At 31.5% G+C, this 20,791-nt stretch overlaps 1 protein-coding gene across 1 annotated transcript in view; it reads right to left on the reverse strand.

The window, feature by feature from the left end:
* LOC128224088 (uncharacterized) overlaps positions 1-20,149 on the reverse strand; it is a 90,737-nt gene extending 70,588 nt beyond the window's left edge. The window contains exons 1-5 of the mRNA XM_052933743.1: positions 20,074-20,149; positions 17,224-17,268; positions 14,609-14,632; positions 11,286-11,336; positions 10,867-10,914 (exon numbers count right to left, since the gene is read on the reverse strand). Coding sequence (XP_052789703.1) covers positions 10,867-10,914; positions 11,286-11,336; positions 14,609-14,630 — 121 coding nt within the window. The 5' untranslated portion in view covers positions 14,631-14,632; positions 17,224-17,268; positions 20,074-20,149. The remainder of the gene's footprint in view (positions 1-10,866; positions 10,915-11,285; positions 11,337-14,608; positions 14,633-17,223; positions 17,269-20,073) is intronic.
* Positions 20,150-20,791: the final 642 nt, after the last annotated feature.

Raw genomic sequence — 20,791 nt, forward strand, 5'->3', positions numbered from 1 at the left:
TGGGACCCCCGGGGAGGGGCCACATTTTACAAGAAGGACTTAATGTGAACAATTTGAAGATTTATATCACTTTAAACATAAAAGTTAAAAGAAACGCTGAGACAGTTATGGATCTAATATACATAAATAATCACACTTTTATAATGTTTGTCCTGATTTTTGTGTTCAAAACCCATACTCGTCAGTCTATAATACGAGAAAGATAAGTGACCAACGAATACCTTTGTGATAAAATCAATAATAATAATAATAATAAGAATTAATTATAATTATAATAATAATAGTAATAATGATAAAAGTAATAATAATAATAATAATAAAAGTAATAATAATAATAATAATAATAATAATAATAATAATAATAATAATAATAATAATGATTTCAATTTTACGGATTATGATTGTATATGTACGAAATGACCTAAACGCTTTTGTTTTCGAATGAATTATTAAAAAGTATAAATTCTTTCATTTTGTCAACCATAACTCGGCTTTCATAATTATTAAGTTCAGCATGTTTTTAAGCTAAAACTTATTTGATCCGTTTGCATTTAGACGGTATCAATTACTATTTTTGTTTTGATAAAATTCATGGACGAAACCCTTAACAATGTATTGTGACTTGAATTATCTTGATAAAATTGTAAATAAAAATAAAGTGACTTTTTGTTTATATATTTTCGAATGTTGACAACTGATAAAACGTCGTGTTTCTTATTTAAAAAGAACCTCGCTTAACATATTTCTTTAAATCACTTGATTTTATATCACAATGTTGATGCAGTTTTGCATTTCTATGCGAAAGTCGTAAGTTGCTAAACAATAGGTGCTCGCTTAGTAATTCAATGGTTTCCAGGGAGGTAATTTTAGCGAAGGAAATTATTCTTCACTTAATAAATGGTTGATTAGATCATTTGTTGCTGAGGAAGTCATTGAAACCTAATGAAGTATGTTGGTGCTAAGAAATTCATTGGAAACTAAAAAAGAATGGTGATTTATCTGCTTGCTAAGGTAGTCATTGGTTGTGAAGAATGTACGCAGTATTAAGGAAGTTGTTGGTTACCATGAATGTAGGTATGTGTATTCTTAGGAAGTGATTGGTTACTAAATGATTTATAGGTTACTAAGAAAGTCATTTGATGCTCAAGAAATAAGTGGTCGCTAAATACGTCAATGGTTTCAAAGGAGGTAAGTTTTGGCTAAGGATATCATACTTCGCTTAGTTAGTAGTAGGTGAGGAAGTCATTGGTATTTGAGGAAGTCATTGTTTGATTTGCAAGTCATTTGATGCTGTTGATGAAGGTGGTAATAACCACTTCCTGATATCACATACAAAATATCAATGGTCTGGGCCTTGCGGTTTCAGAGAAGATTTTCGTATATAAAAAAAGACCAACGGGATTTGGATCAAATAGTCATTGTTTGAAGAATTTTAGTAAATGGCAATTTTGAAGCTAAAAAAAACATATAAATGGTCTAGGTCAAGTGAATTTCAAAATTAAGTTAAATAAGTATACACAAAACCTTGACCACATTTCACTCGAGGGACATAATTTTAACAATCTTGTTTAACGGCCATTACGTTAAGCTACATTTCAATGAGCACAAATATTGGCCTTGAGATTTCAGAGAAGAAAATGTATAAAGATTTTACCATATATATATATATACGTATAAAGAAACACATGGACCCCACTGCGGGGCCAGCTTTGACTCAAGTGACATATTTTGAACAAAAACGGTAATGGATCACTACAGAAGGGTAGGGAAAAACATCAAGGGTCTGCGTTTTGCGGTTTCAGAGGAATATCATTTCAAATATTTAACTAAATAAGTATATAGAAAACCTGACACCGCGGGTAGATGCCAGTGTTGATCCAAGAGACATTTTACTTATTTTGGTGAAGAATCGCGACATAAGGCGTCATACCAAAAACCAAAGGTCTGGGCCATGGGATTTTAGAGAATAACATTTTTAGAAACAACAACATTAAAGAATATATAAATCTTCGAACCTCTGGGGTAAACGGCCATAACATGAGACTACATCCAAGTTGTCAAAAGTCATGCCCTCTCGGTTTTTATAAAAAGAAGATTTTTAAGGTTTTATTATAGAAAATTTTGACGACCGGGACGGGGCCAGCTTCACCCGAGGGGACATAATTCGAACAATACAAACTTGGTATAATGCAACTACATGATTTAAATGCTGAGTAGCAGAGAACCTTAATTTGCGATTTCAGAGAAGATTTTCAGTACATTGAAAACCTGAGTCCTCAAGGGGGGGGGGGGCGGTTGGCTACTTTTGGTCAAACGGACATTATTGAAATTATCAGACTAGAAGATTTGTAATTTAAGAGAATGTTCACGACGGTCAATGGACTACGGCAGACGGACATATTAGCTCGCTTTTAACACTTCGTTGTCAGATGAGTTTAAAACATTGTTCCTTTCATTTGTCCTCAATGCCCTTCATTATGGACAGTTAATTTTATTCATGCACAAAATGGTTACCTTTAACACTTCGTGGTCAGGTGAGCTTAAAACAGTGTTCCTTACATTTTGGCGTAAATGCCTTTAATTATAGACAGTTACTTTTAATCATCAGCAATCTTAATACTCTGAGTTTGAATAGTTTTTCGTAAAATGCATTTTCTTCTTAATTTGTTTCAACATATGGTTACATATTTTCCCCATATGATTGAAACAAAATACAATATTGATAGCATGAATTGATCGTATTTGAGTAAACGTATTGCTACTATATTTGGTATTGTTTAAACAAGCGTTCTATGATTTCCTATCCTATAATACAAAGAAAAGTCGTTGAGAGTTATATGTTATTTATATATAAACTAGTGACCTATACAAAGTCTTAAAATTGCATAGTAAATAGTTATCATATGTCTTTTAACCTTTTTCACTTCATTGCATTAAATTATATTTTATCAATGTTAAAAGTATACATTACTTGGGAAAATCACTTGTAAAACCATTGTTTACTTACCAAGTGGATCAAATAAGATCTCTCTTGAAACATAGAAAAAATATATAATGATAGAGGAATTCCGATATTTTGATTTATTTTTTATTTATTTATAAACATAATAATTTCAATACAGAACTTGGTGAACATTTATATTGCAGTAACAAGAACTGCTCACGTTATTACAAAGGTCTTGCATAATATGTTACTCCAAGAAAAAGTGCAAAATATATTATTAATTGCAAGAACTCTCTGCATTAGCTGGTGTTGGTCATTTTGCATTTTAGTAAATATTCCTCTGTAGGTATGATTCTGTTTATAAGCTTAAGTTGAAATTCCTGTATACATGTATCAGTTGTTATTAAGTATTTTTTTCAAGATTGAAACCTTATTTACAAAGTTGTTTCAACCAAAAATAAGCATTGTTTTCTTAGGGGGTTCCACAGTTGTTGTTTTGTGAATGCACACAACGTTTATTTTTCATGTTTTGTTACCACCAAAAATCCTTTGCTCATGCTTAGACTAGGTGTCTCTTTTAACTGTTACATTGAAATAGGTAGAGTTTAAACGGAATACGGATACATCAGGTCACTTTTAACTCTTCTTGGTCAGGTGTGCTTAAAACAGTGTTTCTTTCATTTTGTCCTGAATGGCCAATTATTTCCCTTTATGTACGCATTTACAAAAAATGCAAGGTAAAAGACTGTGTTTACAGACAAATCTGTGACTCACATGGCGCCGACATGTCCATAAGCGGTCATTTTGAGTGTATGTTTATTTTATAGCGTTAAGTCATATGTAAAATACATCCGGATACTTTTTTTCGGTAAGTGATTTCAAGGTATGTAAGACCAATTTCAAACTCAATGCTTAATACTATGAGTCTGAATGTTTCTTCGTAATATGCATTCTCTTCTTGCATGATGGTTACATGTTTTGTCCCGTACGATTGAAAAATAAAATACAATGTTGTTAATATGAAATGATCGTTTTTAAGTGAAGTTATCGCTTCAATAATTGCTATTGTTTACAACAAGCGTACCAGGATTTTTTATCCTATCATACAAAGAAAAGTCGTTGTATGTTTTATGTAAATGATATATAAACTGTTGCAAAATCTTAAATATCCATTGTAAATAGTTATCATATATCTTTTAACCTTTTTTTACTTCATTGTATTTAATTATATTTTATCAATGTTAAAAGTATAATGAGGAAAATCTCTTGTAAAACCTTTATCATTTCTGAAAAGTTGATAGAACAATACCGTCAGTCAACTTTTCCACGTTTCCTGTATATTGTTATGAAAATGTGCAATTTGAATTGGGTACCGACTTTTTAAAATTTGAATTATCTTCAGATGAACTACAATAAAAAATGCTGTCAAGTTGTATACAAAGTGTGCTTTTATCAGTCGAATAAAATACTAGTAATTATGAAAGTCGAGATATTCATGATATATATATATTTCATTGGGTCGCCATCAGATCTTCATGCTAGCAAGCAATATTATCCACTATAAGACCTACCAAACAAGGAATTTTGATATAAAATATTTATAAAAGCATTTAACCCGCATTTAAACGATATTTACTTCAGATTAAAATCTTTCGGATCCTATAATCTATTATTTTTTATGTCCAAACCGAATCTCAGAATAAAAGGAAACGCATTTTCAAACGTTATAAAGAGACAACATGATTTGACACGTTTTTAGACGTGATTTAGTATGTATTTGAACTGACTTTTTTGAGGTGGTATACAAAACATTTATTTACTTTATAGTTTGAAGGGAGCTCGTACGTTATCTATATGAATCTGCGTATCGTAAAAATAAAAGGATTACAATTTGTATTGCTATAAAAACAATGTAATTTGATTCATATTTAGACTCTTCGTCAACTTCAGTGATTTCTAATATATTTTGACTGTCTATGTTGAGAAGGAAACGCAACATTTATTTACTTTATAGTTTGAAAGGAGCTCGTACGTAATCTATATGAATCTGCCTATCGTAAATACGCATGAACGGTAACGAGTGGTAGCTTTGATTAACTGTGTTAAGTAAACTAAGCGTTTCAAATAATATTCAAAACTTTTAATTATTAGAAATTGTTTTTGTATAATGTTTTACTTTAGTTAAGCAGTTAATCTAAATACGCACTAAGACAAGTGTATAATTTTTTAAAAAAATGGCAAAGATGGCCATATATCGTTCACCTGGTTAAAATAACCAACAAGTTAGTGGTAATTAATGCTGCGTGCTATGACAGTAAGTGTTTGCCGAGTAATATGATGGTTGATTAGGAGGTATGCGATTAAATAGTATTTCTAGGAGATGTTGTCAGCTGTCTTTTTCCATAGAAAATGCATATGTTGGCAACGGAACTCTGATCGTTGCTATGGTAGTCAATTGTTGCTATTGATGTAGGTTGTTTGTTTGGAAAATAGATTTCTAAGAAATTAAGTCGATTCTATGGATGAAAGTAGTTGGTATAAAGGTCCTTGTTTGCTAAGGATGTTTTTTGCTTTTAATGTAGGTAGTTGCTAAGAAGTTAGTAGTTGCTAAGGAAGTAATCGGTTGCTAAGGAATTAATTTAAATGAGTGTAGATGTTCGCTAAATAATAGTAACTAAGACAGTAAAAGTATGGTAGGGCATTATCTGGCCGCTTAAGTAGCCCTTGATTGCTATGAAAATTATTTTCCTTTATTAAGTTTATTTAGGAAGTTGCAAAGGTTGTCATTTGTATTTTTAAAAGGCATTGGTTGCTAAGCCATGCGTTACTAAGAAATCAAGGGTCAGTGGAAGAGTAAAAGGCTGCTGAGGTAGGAAATGGTAACTAAGAAATTCATCAGTTGAAAAGGAAGTCATTTGTTTTCATTTATAGCTAAGAATGCCATTGGTTGCCAAGGTAGTCCTTTTTTACTTACGAAATCAAAAGTTACAAAAGAAGAAATGGTCGCTAAGTAGGTGAATGTTTTACAAGCAGGTCATTGTTGCTAAGGAAATCATAGGTTGCTAATAAAGTGGTTGATGAGAAAATCATTGGTAACTTAGGAAATCAATGGCTGCCAAGCAAATCATTGGATGCTATTGGTTAAGATAGTTAATGTCCACTACATGACAAATAGCAAGGGTCTTGGCATTGCGGTTTTCGATAAGATTTTGAAACATTTTACTATTTAAGTATAAAATAAACTTTCAACCGCAGAGTGGCTAGTTTTCACAATTTGAGGCTTAAACTAGATTTGAATGGTCTTGGTCATGCCATTTTCAGAACTTAGGTATACAAATAAAGAAAAGAAAACTTTATGTTTATACAAGAATTCCAATATTTTGATTTATTTTATTTGTAAACAGAACAATTATGGATTTCAACGAGTTGTACAATTGGTTCTCGAGTACTCGGACAATCTTCCGATCGAGTACTAGGTTACTCGATTTTTCCCGGATAACTTGAATTGATATTCGGAAAAGACAAGTTCGTGTATACATGTATCGTTCATGTACTTGTGCGTTGGTCGTAATATTGGCCATTTTCATCTTTTAGTTTGACGGTCATTATGTACCTTAACAGAAAAAGAAAAACAAGCATTGTTTCATGCTTATAATTTGTCCTTTTCATTTGTTTCATACCTACATATATAACACAGTATAACTGGAAAGTAAAATCAAATCATATTCAGATAGATGATCGAGACTATAATTATGAACAACATTCAGAAATACAATGAACGAAGCATATTTATATATTTGTTGAGCTGTTTACTCTACGAAATTACGAAATAAGATTTAAATGACAGTTTTTCATACTAAAATATTTTTTTACCTCATTAATATTCATAACTCCTGAATTAAGATACCCACCAATCAATTGTGGTAATCAAAATAGTGATTGCAAATTGACGCCCTTTTATGAATCATTGCTGATATGGTCCTTACTAATTCGCTCGTCAACGTCAATTGTTTGGTGAAAACTTTCTAATTTGTAAACAATACAATACTGTAGGCAAAGTACCTCTATCAAAACTTCACTAATTGACATCAGCGTTATTTGCAAATCAGGGTTATAAGTTGTATTGCTTAAAAAATACAATTTAATACATATTTAGACTCTTGTTCAACTCCAGTGATTTCTCATATAATTTTCCTGACTTTGTTGAGAAGGAAATGCAACATTTATTTACTTTATAGTGTGAAAGAAGGTCTTACGTAATCATTATCACTATCGTAAATACGCATGAATGGTAACGAGTATCAACTTTGATTAACTGTGTTATGTAAACTAAGCGTTTTAGAATATTATATTCCAAACTTAGGTAATATATATTGCCTTTGTATAATGTTTTACTTTAGTCAACCAGTCATTCTGATTAAGCACTATTAACATTAGAAACGTACTGCGACAAGTGAATGACATCAAAAGAGGGCTAAGATGGCCATACATCGCTCACCTGGTTAAAATGACCAATTTCGTATTTTCGTATGCAGGGGTGAGTTAAGGGGAGTTTAGGTGTTGTCAACTGTTTTTTACATGAGAAATGCATATAATGTCAATGGAACCCGATCGTTGCTCTGCTAGTCAATGATTGCTATGAATGTAGTTTGTAAGTTTGGAAAAGGTGGTTTCTAAGAAATTCAATTGATGCTATGGATAAATGTAGTTGGTATGTCAGTCATTATTTGGATGTTCTTGCTTTTAGTGTAGGTAGTTGCTAATAAGTAATTAGTTACCAAGACACTCATAAGTTGTTAAGGAAGTCATTGTTTGATAAGGAAGTCATCGGTTGCTAAGGAAGCCATTAGTTATAATACGAGTTTAGGTAGGCGCTAAATAGTGATAATGTAAGTGGATGGTAGGCTTAAATATCCCTTGATTGCTATGAAAATCGTTGAGTTTTATGTGTTTAAGAAAGGCATTGTTGCTAAGAAAGTCATAGGTAGCTAAGAAAGTCAAGAGTCACTAGAAGAGTAAGAGTTTGCTGGGGTAGGTAATGGTAACTAAAAAAGACATCGGTTGAAAAGGAAGTTAGGGATAAAAATAGTATCTTGGAAAATCATCGGTTGCTAAAAAATAGTTTGCTAAGAAGCCATTAGTTCCTATTTAAACCGTTTTGCTTTGTATGTATGAGGTGGCTAAGAAGTAATTGGTTGCTAAGAAAGTCATTGGTTGCAGAACAAGTCATTGGATACTAAACTGGTCAAAATATGACTAGGAAAAATGATAAATGCTCTGTAATTATCTACTTGCTAAGATAGTCAGAAGTTGCAAAGGAAGCTATTGGTAACTGGTTGTCATTTATATCTAAGGAGGTCCATGGTTGCTAAGGTAGCCCTTGTCACTTAGGAAGTCATGAGTTGCTAAAGAAGTAAGTGTCGCTAAGTTAGTCAATGCTTTACAAGGTCTTTTTTGCTAAGGTTGCTAAAAAAATGGTTGCTTAGAAAATCATTGGCTGCTTATGCTTAGGAATCAGTGGCTGCTCAGCAAGTAATTGGATGCTATTGATGAAAGTAGTTAATGTCCACTACATGAGACTTCATACCAAATAGCAAGGGTCTGGACCTTGCGTGTTTAGAGAAGATTTAAAAAAAATACTATATGAGTATGAAGAAAACTTTTAAACAGGCGTGGCTAGTTTTGATTCAAGGGCAATTATTTGAACACTTAGTAAAAGGTAACTTCTTGAGGGTACAAACCAGATTTGAATGGTCTTGGTCATGCCTTTTTCAAAATTTAGCTATACGAATTAAGTAAAGAAAACTTGGGACCCCCGGGGCGGGGCTACATTTTACACGAAGGACATTATGTGAACATTGTATATTTGATATAGAAGATTTATATCGCTTTTAACATCAAAGTATAAAGAAACGCTAGGACAGACCGTGAACTATTTTGGTAAAGAATCACTACACACGGCTTCACACAAAATTTCAAAGGCATGGGTCGTGCGAGTTTAGAGAATATGTTTATATTTCAATATTTATTTTCATTTAATTGCATTTCATTATCTTTTATCAGTAAAAAGAGGCCCGCTTCTGTTTATGGACATTTACTTAGTTGTTCCTGATTTTTTTTATTGTTCAATTAGAATGCATAAGTGCAAGTATTTTCAAAAGTAGGAAAATGTGGAATCATTTGTCTGTATTTGAACAAATATGAAACATGTCATGAGTAGTATTATGAAGGTAATACTGCTATATGTACTACTTACCTTTCTTTCAAATAAAATGCTTATCAGCCTAAGTTCGATAAATGTCCCTTTTGATTTGAAATAATTTTTCATTTGAGTAAATTGAAAAGCTGAAAGTTGTTTATTAGCTTAAGTTGAAATGCTCGTATACATGTATACACGTATCAATTTTCGCAATGAATGGCATTGTGTAAATTTATTTCCAGATTAAACCTGTATCAAAAGGAGCTTTCCCATGTTTGAGTTTTAACTGCAATGAGTTACTTTTTGGAAGCATATTGTTGAGAAATTGAGATATTTTCCTTTTTGGTTTTAACAATATTTATTCGGATGTTTCAAAATTGAACATATTAATTTGATATTTGTATGGGTAATGTTAAAAATAAATAAATGGGTAATGAAGAAAGACTCGTGATATATGCACAAAACAATTACACAAATACAAAATAGAGAAAAAAGTTCCGTAAAGATGATTATGATTGTGTGGAGGCTGCTGTGGTTAATCGAATATTAACAGAATGAGATATGATGAATACATTGAGAAATAGGAGGCAAAATAATGGTACAGTTGAATAAACGATAATATAGAAATTGCAAGAAAAGGAAGAGATAGGCAAACGATGACTGTGGGTAGTAGACAAGACTGGACTAAATTCAAGTTGATTCTGACTTTTTTGGAGTTCAGAAACGTTTAGCATGTCGAATATAGTGCTGTCCTTGTTGGAATAGCGTTATGTTTGTAAGAATGGCTTCTTTCTATTTATTTCAGTATTATTTTAAGACGAACTTACCGTGAGCAAAAGTGAGAGTAAAATGGTAATGTATTAGATGTCTAGCTGAGATCGGAGATAACGGGCTTTACATACTTTACTATTATTATTATTATTATTATTATTATTATTATTATTATTATTATCATTATTATTATTATTATTATTATTATTATTATTATTATTATTATTATTATTATTATTATTATTATTATTATTATTTTTATTATTATTATTATTATTATTATTATTATTATTATTATTATTATTATTATTATTCGACACTAGAACATCAACAAGCATGCGTAGGAGCTCTTTTAAAATGTTTGTTCATATCTGACTCATATTGTTATTATATATGTATCAAAAGCAATACTTAAAATATCAGGAAAGCATATACTTTTACAGAGTTATGCTAAAATTTCGTTTGAAATGAAACTGAAACTATTTCGACAATATGAATATGATCATGTTTGTTGTGTCCAATACTCAAGAAAATCCAATTGACAATTTTATAAAACAATCCCAAGACAATTTTGAGGCATTATTGAGTTTGAATGCAAACAAAATCCGAATTATATTATATCCTATATAAACGTACTGCATCAGGAGATACAACTCGTAAAAGTTCACATTTTAAGGGCCATTTCGTCAGCAGTACAAGGCCAACATTTAAAAGGTCGAAAGACAGAGTAAAAGTAATACTTAACAATAAGGAGCATAACATTTATTAAATCAATTGTCAATGGCTTTGCTATCATGTCACTTTTTGTCTCTGAGAACATGTGCAACAAGTTACAATTGAATATTTTTATAGTTTTTAGTAATGACAATTTTAAAGTGCTAGCGCTATAATGATAGTTTCACCAAGCATATTACAACAGTGAGTCAAACTTAGAAGTAAAATTGTTATTTACCATGGACATGCAGGTTTTTCCCTTCATCATGGCTGGACGTTTCTGCTCCTTGAAGTAAAGAAAAATGATATTTTCAAAATAATACCAGTTGTATAAGTATTGCTTTTACTACTCGGTGTTTAAAATCATTAGAAATACCACCTACTACTATATAATAGTTTGCATAATTGTATAAATTGTATATCATAGGCACATGAACAGTCATTCTACACAGAAACATTCAAATTATGGCTTCTTTCAATTCACTGACTTTATCTGCTAATTAAAGCATATTTTTCTTTTAAAGTATGAACATATTATGAAGTACGAATCTTAATTTTACTTCGCAACGAAATAAAAAAAAATCATCACTTCTTTTGTAATAAGAAAGATCACATCGGCTACAATAACTCTGACTAATTAAAACAATTAAAATTTGCCTTCACTCCCTTCTGTCTGTTTTGTAGATTCATCCAGATTTCTGTCAAAAACTGGAAAGAGAAGGCAAAATCAGCTTTTGATATAGAGGATAAATGCTTGTGTTCCAGTGTAAGATCGCAATATATTTACTAAGTGAGCACAATAATCTATGATACAAGATACGCCGAGTTTTTGTTTCCTTGATAAATCACCCGAAAGATGTGATAAAAAAACTAAAAGTCAATATCAAATACTGTCATAATTTGTCTAAGGAAATACAATAGTTAGTTCCCTTAGACACAGAGGAATGATAAATGTATGAATAAGGTCACCGGTTATGAATACTAAGAGCATCAAATGGCAAACCTTTTTATTGCATCATAGACTGTAATGTTGTAACACCACTTTGTTATCAAAACATTACTAATGCACCAGATATTTGTAACCACGGCCCCCCAGGTCCGGGGGGAATAGCGGGGACTTTGACCTACGGTCCAGCCAAGCCCGGGCAAAGTCTCCACCCTGCGGGAACAATCTGCTGGTAAAAACCCGCCAAATGCACCCAAGGGACCCTAGATAAGGTCAATTTCCCGCTAAATTTGGCGTGAAGACAAAACCGCCGCAGTCACACGGCACTATGTGGCCACCTGGAAAGTAAAAACACGGCCCATTTCCCCGGATATCCCCGGTATACCCCCGGACCTGGGGGGGGGGGCGTGGTTACTGGTGCATATGTTGAAAATATATAGCTTGATTTTACATCTATACATTGGAACATATATACTTTTCTGAGTGAGAAAGAACAGCTGTATTTCATGAAGTGAAATATGTTTCGCACTTACAGTGCAAAGAACAATTTATATTATTTTCATAGAAAGGTTTTTAAATGGAAATGAATTGCCGTAATTCAGAAAACAAGCCAAGTTGTTTACGAACATAAGGCCATTGCACAAACTGGAATTTCAGAATTAAAGAATACGTATATAGATGCCTGGTAACCCCAAGTGACTTTTATCAATTTAAACTGACTTAGTTGAGGAGGTAACTACAACATTTATCGACATAATTGTTTGAAAGGACCTCGGACATTATCCATTTGAATCTTGCTGCCGTACATATGCCAAACGTACACAATTGTACGCTTTGCTTAATTGTGTTAAACACATTAAGAGTTTTCAATGGGAGTGGAAACTCTTTCATGTAAAAATAATTTGTCTTCATTTTTATTTACTGTAATCATTCGAAACGTACCGAGATTATATATATCAAAAGTTTAAACAAGTCATTGGAAGCTAAGGAAGTCATAAGTGGCTATGGTTAGTAGAATTTGCATAGGAAGAACTCCATAGCTGAAGTAGCCAATATAAAAAGGAAATTTTTTAAAAAGAAGTAATTTGTTGTTACTTCGGTTATCATAAAAATCGCTAAGAAAGTCAAAGTACGTAACTACTTTTTAAGGAATGTATTGGTTGGCATCGATGAAGGAAGTTGGTAAAAAAAATGTTTGGCTGCGGAAGTTTTTTTCAACTTCTGATGTAGGCAGTTGCTTAGACTAAGTAATTGATTCTGAAGAAGTCAGTGGTTGATAGGAACGTCATTGCTTAAAAAGAAAGTCACGGGTTTTAAAGAAAATAAATCTATGAAATCGGTTGAAGTAATGGTTAAGTAAGTAAATGGTTTCTCAAAAAGTAAGGTATTGCTAGGGTATATCTGACTGCTCATAAAACCCCATTATTTGCGTAAAACGTATTAGTTGCGATGAATATAGGACGTTGCTAGGTTGTCCTTTGTAACTTAGAATGTAATTGGTTGCCAAGCAAGTCACATGTAGCTAAGGAAATCATTGGTGGCTAATGGAGTCAATTAAGGCTAAGGGTGTCATTGCTTTAAAAGGAAGTCATTGGTTGCTATAGGTGAATATAGTGTGAAGGGTATTCATTACTTGATCATTGGTTGTTAAGAAAGCAATTATCTGCTAAGATCAATGAAAGATATGGATGAAGGTAATTGTTAAAAAGTAATTGGTTGCTTAGGAAGTATTTGGTTGCTAAGAAAGGTATTGTTTTCTAAGAATAACATTGAAAACTAAGGATATATGAAGAATCATCTGATTGCTAAGATGGTTATTGGTTGCTTAATATGTCAGCATATGAGTTGACCTAGTGGCCTGGTTTTGACACCTGATTACCCAGTTTCAAACTCTACCTAAAGATCATCAATAATAACATTCTGATCAAGTTCCATGAATATATGGTTATAAATGTTTCCTCTAGAATGTTAACATGCTTTTCCTTAAATGTGTCCTGGTGATCTAGTTTTTAACCGCACATGACTTAGATTCAAACTTGGCCTTGAACTAATCACTATGAATATTCTGACTAAGTTTCATGCACAAACATTCATAAATGTGACCTCTAGAGCGATTACATGCTTTTCCTATGATTTGACCTAATGACCTAGTTTTTGACTGCACATGACCCAGATTTAAACTTGACTTAGAGATTATAAATATAAACATTTCACTTTCATGAAGAAACATTTATAAATGTGACCTCTAGATTGTTAACAAGCTTTTCCTTTAATTTGACCTGGTGACCTAGTTTTTGAGAGCACATTCTGACTAACTTTCATGAATATACAGTAATAAATTTGACCCATAGAGTATTAACAAGCTTTTCCTTCCATTTGACCTGGCGACATAGTTTTTGACCGCACATGACCCAGATTTAAACTTGACCTAGGAATTATTAATATTAACATTCTGACCAGGTTTCCTGAAGATACAGTCATTAATGTGACCTCTAAAGTGTTAACAAGCTTTTCATTTAATTTGACCTGATGACATAGTGTTTAACCCCAGATGTCCCAATATCGAACTATTCCAAGATTTTATTAAAAGTAACATTCTGACCAAGTTCCATTAAGATTGTGCCTAAATTGTGACCTCTAGAGTGATAACAGTCAAATTGTTGACGACGGACGTTGGACGACGTCGGACGACGGACACAGGTTGATCACAATAGCTCACCTTGAGCACTTCGTGCTCAGGTGAACTAAAATATATGGATAACATGGACTGATCGTTTTTCTTTGAACTTATCGCTTCCATATTTGCTATTGTTTAAAACAAACGCACTAGGATTTATTATCCAATCATTCAAAGAAAAGTCTATGTAGGTCATATGCTTATGGTATAACTAGGGACGAATACAAAGTCTTAACTATCTATGATAAATAGTTATCATATATATTTTAAGTTTTTATACTTCGTTGCATTTGATTAAATGTTATCAACGTATAAAGTGTACTTTAAAAATCCATTGTAAACCTATTGTTTACTTACCATCTGCATTACTAATCGCCATTTCTGAAACATGAATATAATAACATTATATATTGATCAAGATATTCAAATATCATTATTTTTCAAAAAATCAACAAACAATTTCAAGACAGAACATTGTGAACATATATCTTGCAGTGGTAAGAATATTTCATAGAAATATACTTTTTTAAACTATTTTCAAAACATTACGAGGAGTTTTAATGCAAAAATCAATAAAGTTCGACATAAAATTGTAATGCCCTTTTTGTTAAAACATGTTGTTTTAAGGACAAAAATAAAATAAAATAATAATATTAAAGCCCATTTGTGTATATGGTCATTTAATGTTGTTTTTCTAATAATAGCTATGTCACGTTCAGTTTGAAGTTGAAACTTGAAACTTGTTTATTTGCTTAAACCCCTATTTCTACATACAAATACATATTCAATAGCGTTGTACAGTAATGAATTAGAAGAAAATATAAGTAATTCAGCAATACAAACTAAATCATTCAATAACCAGTAATCAATGAAAAAATCATGAATACTAGCACACAGTTCATTACATACATAGTTCAATGAATAGTATATAAATGATGTTATTTTTGTACAACATTTATAAACATAATTGGTGTTCACCAACGTATAAACAGACAACGGCACATCAATATATTGGTAAATAGTTCATGGGTATATGTTTAAGAACAATGCATAATTAATATTTAAAAAGGTGAGTTTTCAAATGTTTTATTAAGGTGTTTACTGACTCACTTTGTTTAAGGCTCAGAGTCAGTTCATTCCAAAGCTTAGGGCCAATAGTACTAAAACGTCTGTCACAGAATATCTTTTTCTTATTCAAAGCCACAACGTAGCATCCTATTGAGGATTTTGAGGATCGTAGTGTGCGTTTAGAATCTTTACTAGATAATAATCATTAAGGTATTGAGGGGCATTTCCATCAAAACAGTTGCACATATAAGTTAGGATCATAAAATTAATTCGTGCCTTTATGGGTAACCAGTGCAGATCATATAATGACTGTTTTGAACTATCACGTCTAAAGCGGTTGAGAACAAGTTTAGCACACATGTTCTGGATACGTTGTAATTTGTGTAGTACACACTGAGCGACACCATACGGAATCACGTTACAATAATCTTAAGGTTTAAGATTGGATTTCATAGTATGGCTGGTAGTTAGTTGTTGTAATTGAAATAATCACCTTAAGAAACTTCTTATAAAAATGCATATTATCAAATGAGAAGAATTTCCTTTCTATGAAGTCAAATATGTGTTCTATATACAATATCATTTATGCCATTATTTAGAATATACAGTTGTATTTTTGCATTTGATTTCTGAGTTGTTCCTTATGATTAATTTTCCTATATCATCTTTTTCTTGGTTTTGTTTAAGTATGTAAAGATTTAATGATGCCATTAAAGATACGTAATGATAACATATGCCCTTCATCCAGTCTTTTATAATGTTCCTACTTTTTTATCTAATATATTAGTCAAGAATGTTTCCATTTACCATGAATATTTGCATCAATAAATCGTTTTTATCGAGTTTGCTTTTACAGCATCTAGGATTATTTTATTTTTTGGAAGTTTTAACCCGTTTTTTCCCCGGGGATGATAAAAATTGTTCTTGCCTTATTTTATTAGGTAAATTACTCCATAAGAAGGTAAAAATATATTATTAGTTTTTTAGTCATCAATTACCTTTGTGGATTTGGTGCCACAGTAGATGGAAAAACTCATGTTGATAGTGAGAACCCTTTTACTGCAGATACCTTTCAAAACAAGGTATTTAAGTATACGGCATTTTGTTCATCAAATCACTATGACTGATGAATAAATATGTCATTAAGGCAATATAGTGCAAACACGTTATGTTTGTATATGCAATCAAATCACTTGAAAATCAGATAGTAAACACTCCTTCAAGCTGCCATTTTGACTGTGTCTGTTGTAATTGTCATTAAGGGATTACGCAATGAATATAATAAGTATAACAAGCTATTATAGGCATGACAATTACGAATATTCATAAAAAAATTATACCATTACAATACAAGTATATCATGATTTAAGTTAACACTGATTACTATGTACATCAACATATTCAGAATAATAATAACATTTCCTATATCCTGGAGGTTTGGTTATGACTTAAAGATGCACTTTTACTCGCAAATAAGAAATAGCAAAACTAATTTTTGTGTTCAGCTATTAAATGCACGGTTACAAGCTTGTTATTATTAATTAATTATTGTTCCATTATTGCATTATTTTGTAAGTAATTAAGGCTTAATTTCTCAAAAATCATGTTTCTTTGACATGTTTATGTATTGATTATAATTATAGTGTCACTTTACAAATACCTTTTCCTTTTACAATAAAAGTTGTAAACGGGGCAATATATCTTAAAGAGGTGTGTCCATAAAGTTTGTGAACACTTAGAAATAAGGAATATGACTGTCACAATCCCAAAAAAATTAAATCAATATCATATATCTGGAAGTACTAATGGATTATTTGCATTAAAAATGCATCAGCATTTTTTGATCAGGCATATTTTGAAGAATGTACAATCATGATTATTTTCACATGTTTGAAAATACTTACCGAGTTTGTCTTTAATGTTTCCTAATCGTATTCTCTGTAGATGAACTGAAAAGAAAAAGAAAACAGTTCGTTATGACACAATCATTCCATAACCTAAACTGTCTGGGTGGGCATCGGGACCCTTTATAAGGTAATGTTATCTTGCTATATATTTTCAAGCTATAAATCGTGACACTAATTAATAAAACTGTATTACGATTGATTGATTAACTCGTGATAAGTATTTTGTGATTTAAGTGAATCAATAAGCGAGTTTAACAATTAACTATGGAGACAAGGTTTAGTCAATATATTCGATCCATTCCTATAGAATCAAAGTCTTTGCTAAAATATTCCACATAGAGCTTCGGTATATCTAATATATTTATATGTAGAGCAGTACATGAATGTGTTTATCATTATCATAAAAAATGGTCTTTCATATTCATAGACTAGTTTTATATGTATTAAATACATTACTTGTAGTTTTGCAAGTTATCCTATATGTTAATATCTCATTACATCGTTTATTTAAGAATGTTTTGTTGATGCAAGAACATACATAAATTAAAATCTAAATGACTGTTAATGATTTTATATGAATATGAATAAAATAAACCATACAAACACGTAAAGTTTATTATCTTAAATGTTTCGGCTTAAGGCCATCATCAGTAGATAAAAAAAACTATATAAAAAGGCAGTAACGGTAACGTCATATAATATATGCAGCCTTATCGATATATACTCTAAAGCTGACATCTTTTACGGATAGTTTTGAATTAAATTAAGGTTTGTGTCCCTTTGTTCTTTGAAAAATATGGTTCACTTTAAATGTTGGTTCAGTATATTGCCAGTTACTAGTATGTTCATGCTTTGTATAGGACCTACTGTCACGTACATATACTAAATAGTTCATCCCCTTATTTGCTTACTACATATTTTGTAATCGCATGTCGAACATGCAACGTCTTCGCTTATCCAAACACAAAACGTTCTAAATGAACTAAAAGTAATTTGTCTATTACACCAAAAAAATAGGAGAGCATAGGCACTCGTATTTAAGTACTACTAATACTGAGTATGCCTGTAAATAAAGAACTATCGGGGTCCATAAAGCTTCCAACATGCCTTTTACAAATGTTTTTTTTTGGTTATTTCATAATTTTTCAATAGCAATACTCAACATTTCAGGTTTAAACACAACATATTTACCCCTCTTATAAACTACCTACAAAATTTTATTGAAAATAAAGCCGTTCTGTGAGTGTCAACTGCACATCAGTGTACATCTTCGGTCTATAAAGGAATCAAGAGAAACTTTCAGGTAGGTAATCATTGGTTCAGAGAAGGTTAAAATCCGTTTGCAATCAAAATGAAAACCCTTTCGACGATACTAATATCATGGTGTCTTCTTGGTAAAATCCTTTGTAATGAAGAAGTAAGTTGTTAAAATAATCAATTTTGCTAATAAAAAAAACATACAAACACAGTGGTCCCAAAAGACAACCATCAATTAATGATTGTTACTGTTAATTTGAAACAGTTTTACAGTTGAAGACAAACTTGCAATAAAAAACAAATAATATCCTCAATAAACGCTATGTTCAAGTATCTGAGGGCATCCCGTAAAAGGTCATATTTAGTTTATTCTAATCGTTACTCAGCTGTGATCGTAGAGTTAGCGCCTAACCTTTCATTAAGGATTGATTTATTTGGAAATGGTCGGTTCCCCAATCATTATACCCACATGTTGTCAGTCATTTTTTGTTTAAAGTCAATAACCGCACGGTCCCTTTAAATTATAAACACAATCGGTAACGTGAGTGGGCCGACATTATCTCCAAATGGACGAAAATAAAACATGACATAACCTCAGTTGAATAGCATGCGTAATCTTATCAGCTGAAGTATTAATATCAATATTGCAATATTGGGAACCCAGATCATAAATGTTCAGATATGTACATGCAAGCATGATCGTCTACTTAAGATTGCAAATTCTATTGAAGATAATTCCGTTAAAATATGATTTCGTCATATGTGCTAATCTTTTAACACAATATAACATAACAAACACAAGAATGGCATGAACTGTCATATGTAGTACGTTTGCTAAATATATAATAGTTCACGACCGCAAACGCTTTGTCTTGTTGTGGTTTTGTGAGTCTTAATGATAATTGCCAATCGCTAATTGGAAAACGGCTTATGCCAAACATTGCAAAAAACATATGTTCATAGGCCTGGCCAATCTTAAAATCCATATCAAAAGGCTCCAGAATTTTTATAGCCAAAAACAGGATTCGGAAATGGCCCATATTTGTAAACCGGTTCAATACTAGTGATTACTTGTAATAATAATTTTAGAGATTTAACTGCCCATGTTGTGAAGGTAACCCATGTATTTATCTATGTTCATTAATTTTCTTATTTAACATCAGAAAATTAATGCGCAAAAAGTCTCCATAATCAACATCTTTGACTACAATTTGTCAGATAGATAAACGTTCTACATCAGATGTAAAATCGGAAAAAACATGAAGCTTAATACTTAAGACGTATTGGTTTCACTATGTTAAAGTATTTTATTTTATTTATTTATTTTTTTTAAATTTGCTTCATCCTGTATTCAAATCAGTTAAACTTAAATTACTACAACTTGTGTGAGGCAAAACGCATTGTTCATTTGTGTTTCCATTATAAAAGTTAACAAAATATTCCATAGTGGAAGTTTCTCTTACCTAGGTTACTTTTGATCATAACTGAAATGTTCTTGGTTATATATTTTCTTCAACTACAAAAATGTTATCCTAAAACAACTATTAAAAGAGATATATATTTATTGAAAAAAGAAAAACGAGTACGCACCTCAGGAAAATACGTTTTTCCTCTTCCAGACTTAACTTCTTAACAATCCAACTTCACTTTCCGAGTGTTACAAGATGATCTAAGATCTATTGATATCAAATTACAAATCCCAAACATATTAGAAATAGAGCCAGCTATACGGAAATTCCAAAGGCTCTAAATATAGCTTGTGGGGGATCGAACAAGTTTGTATTGCACTCTCGAGATAAAGGGGGATATCGGAACCTTTGGTTATACTTCTTTATCTAATGAAAGCAATGTAAACATAAATTTAAGGCTTTGAGAAACTAGACTTATGGCCATAATTCGGCACACTTTGTAAGGATCTGAGTACATTTATTTGTGGATTGACTGGTTTCAAAGCCATTGGCAATAAGCTCAATCCATTGATAAAGTTTAAGGGCCACAAATATCTGTATAAGTGATGATTAAAACACATGTTCCTTATTCCTTGAAACAATAGGGATATTTGCATTTAACCATCTCTGCTTTGATTTATAGTTCGTGCAACTTAAAAGCATAGTTAATAACAGTTTATGCTTTCTTTGTTAATAAAAGCGCTTTACAGCGAACAAATACAATACAATATTATTTTTAAATAAACATTGCATTCTTTATATTTGAACACTCTTTCGCGCATCATTGCTTGACTAAATTTGTAATAAACAATTGGTGTCCATTTAAGTAGATTAAAACAAATACGTATGTACAACACTAT

Source organism: Mya arenaria, chromosome 17 (genome assembly GCF_026914265.1).
Source record: "Mya arenaria isolate MELC-2E11 chromosome 17, ASM2691426v1".
In the NCBI taxonomy this organism is placed as follows: domain Eukaryota; kingdom Metazoa; phylum Mollusca; class Bivalvia; order Myida; family Myidae; genus Mya; species Mya arenaria.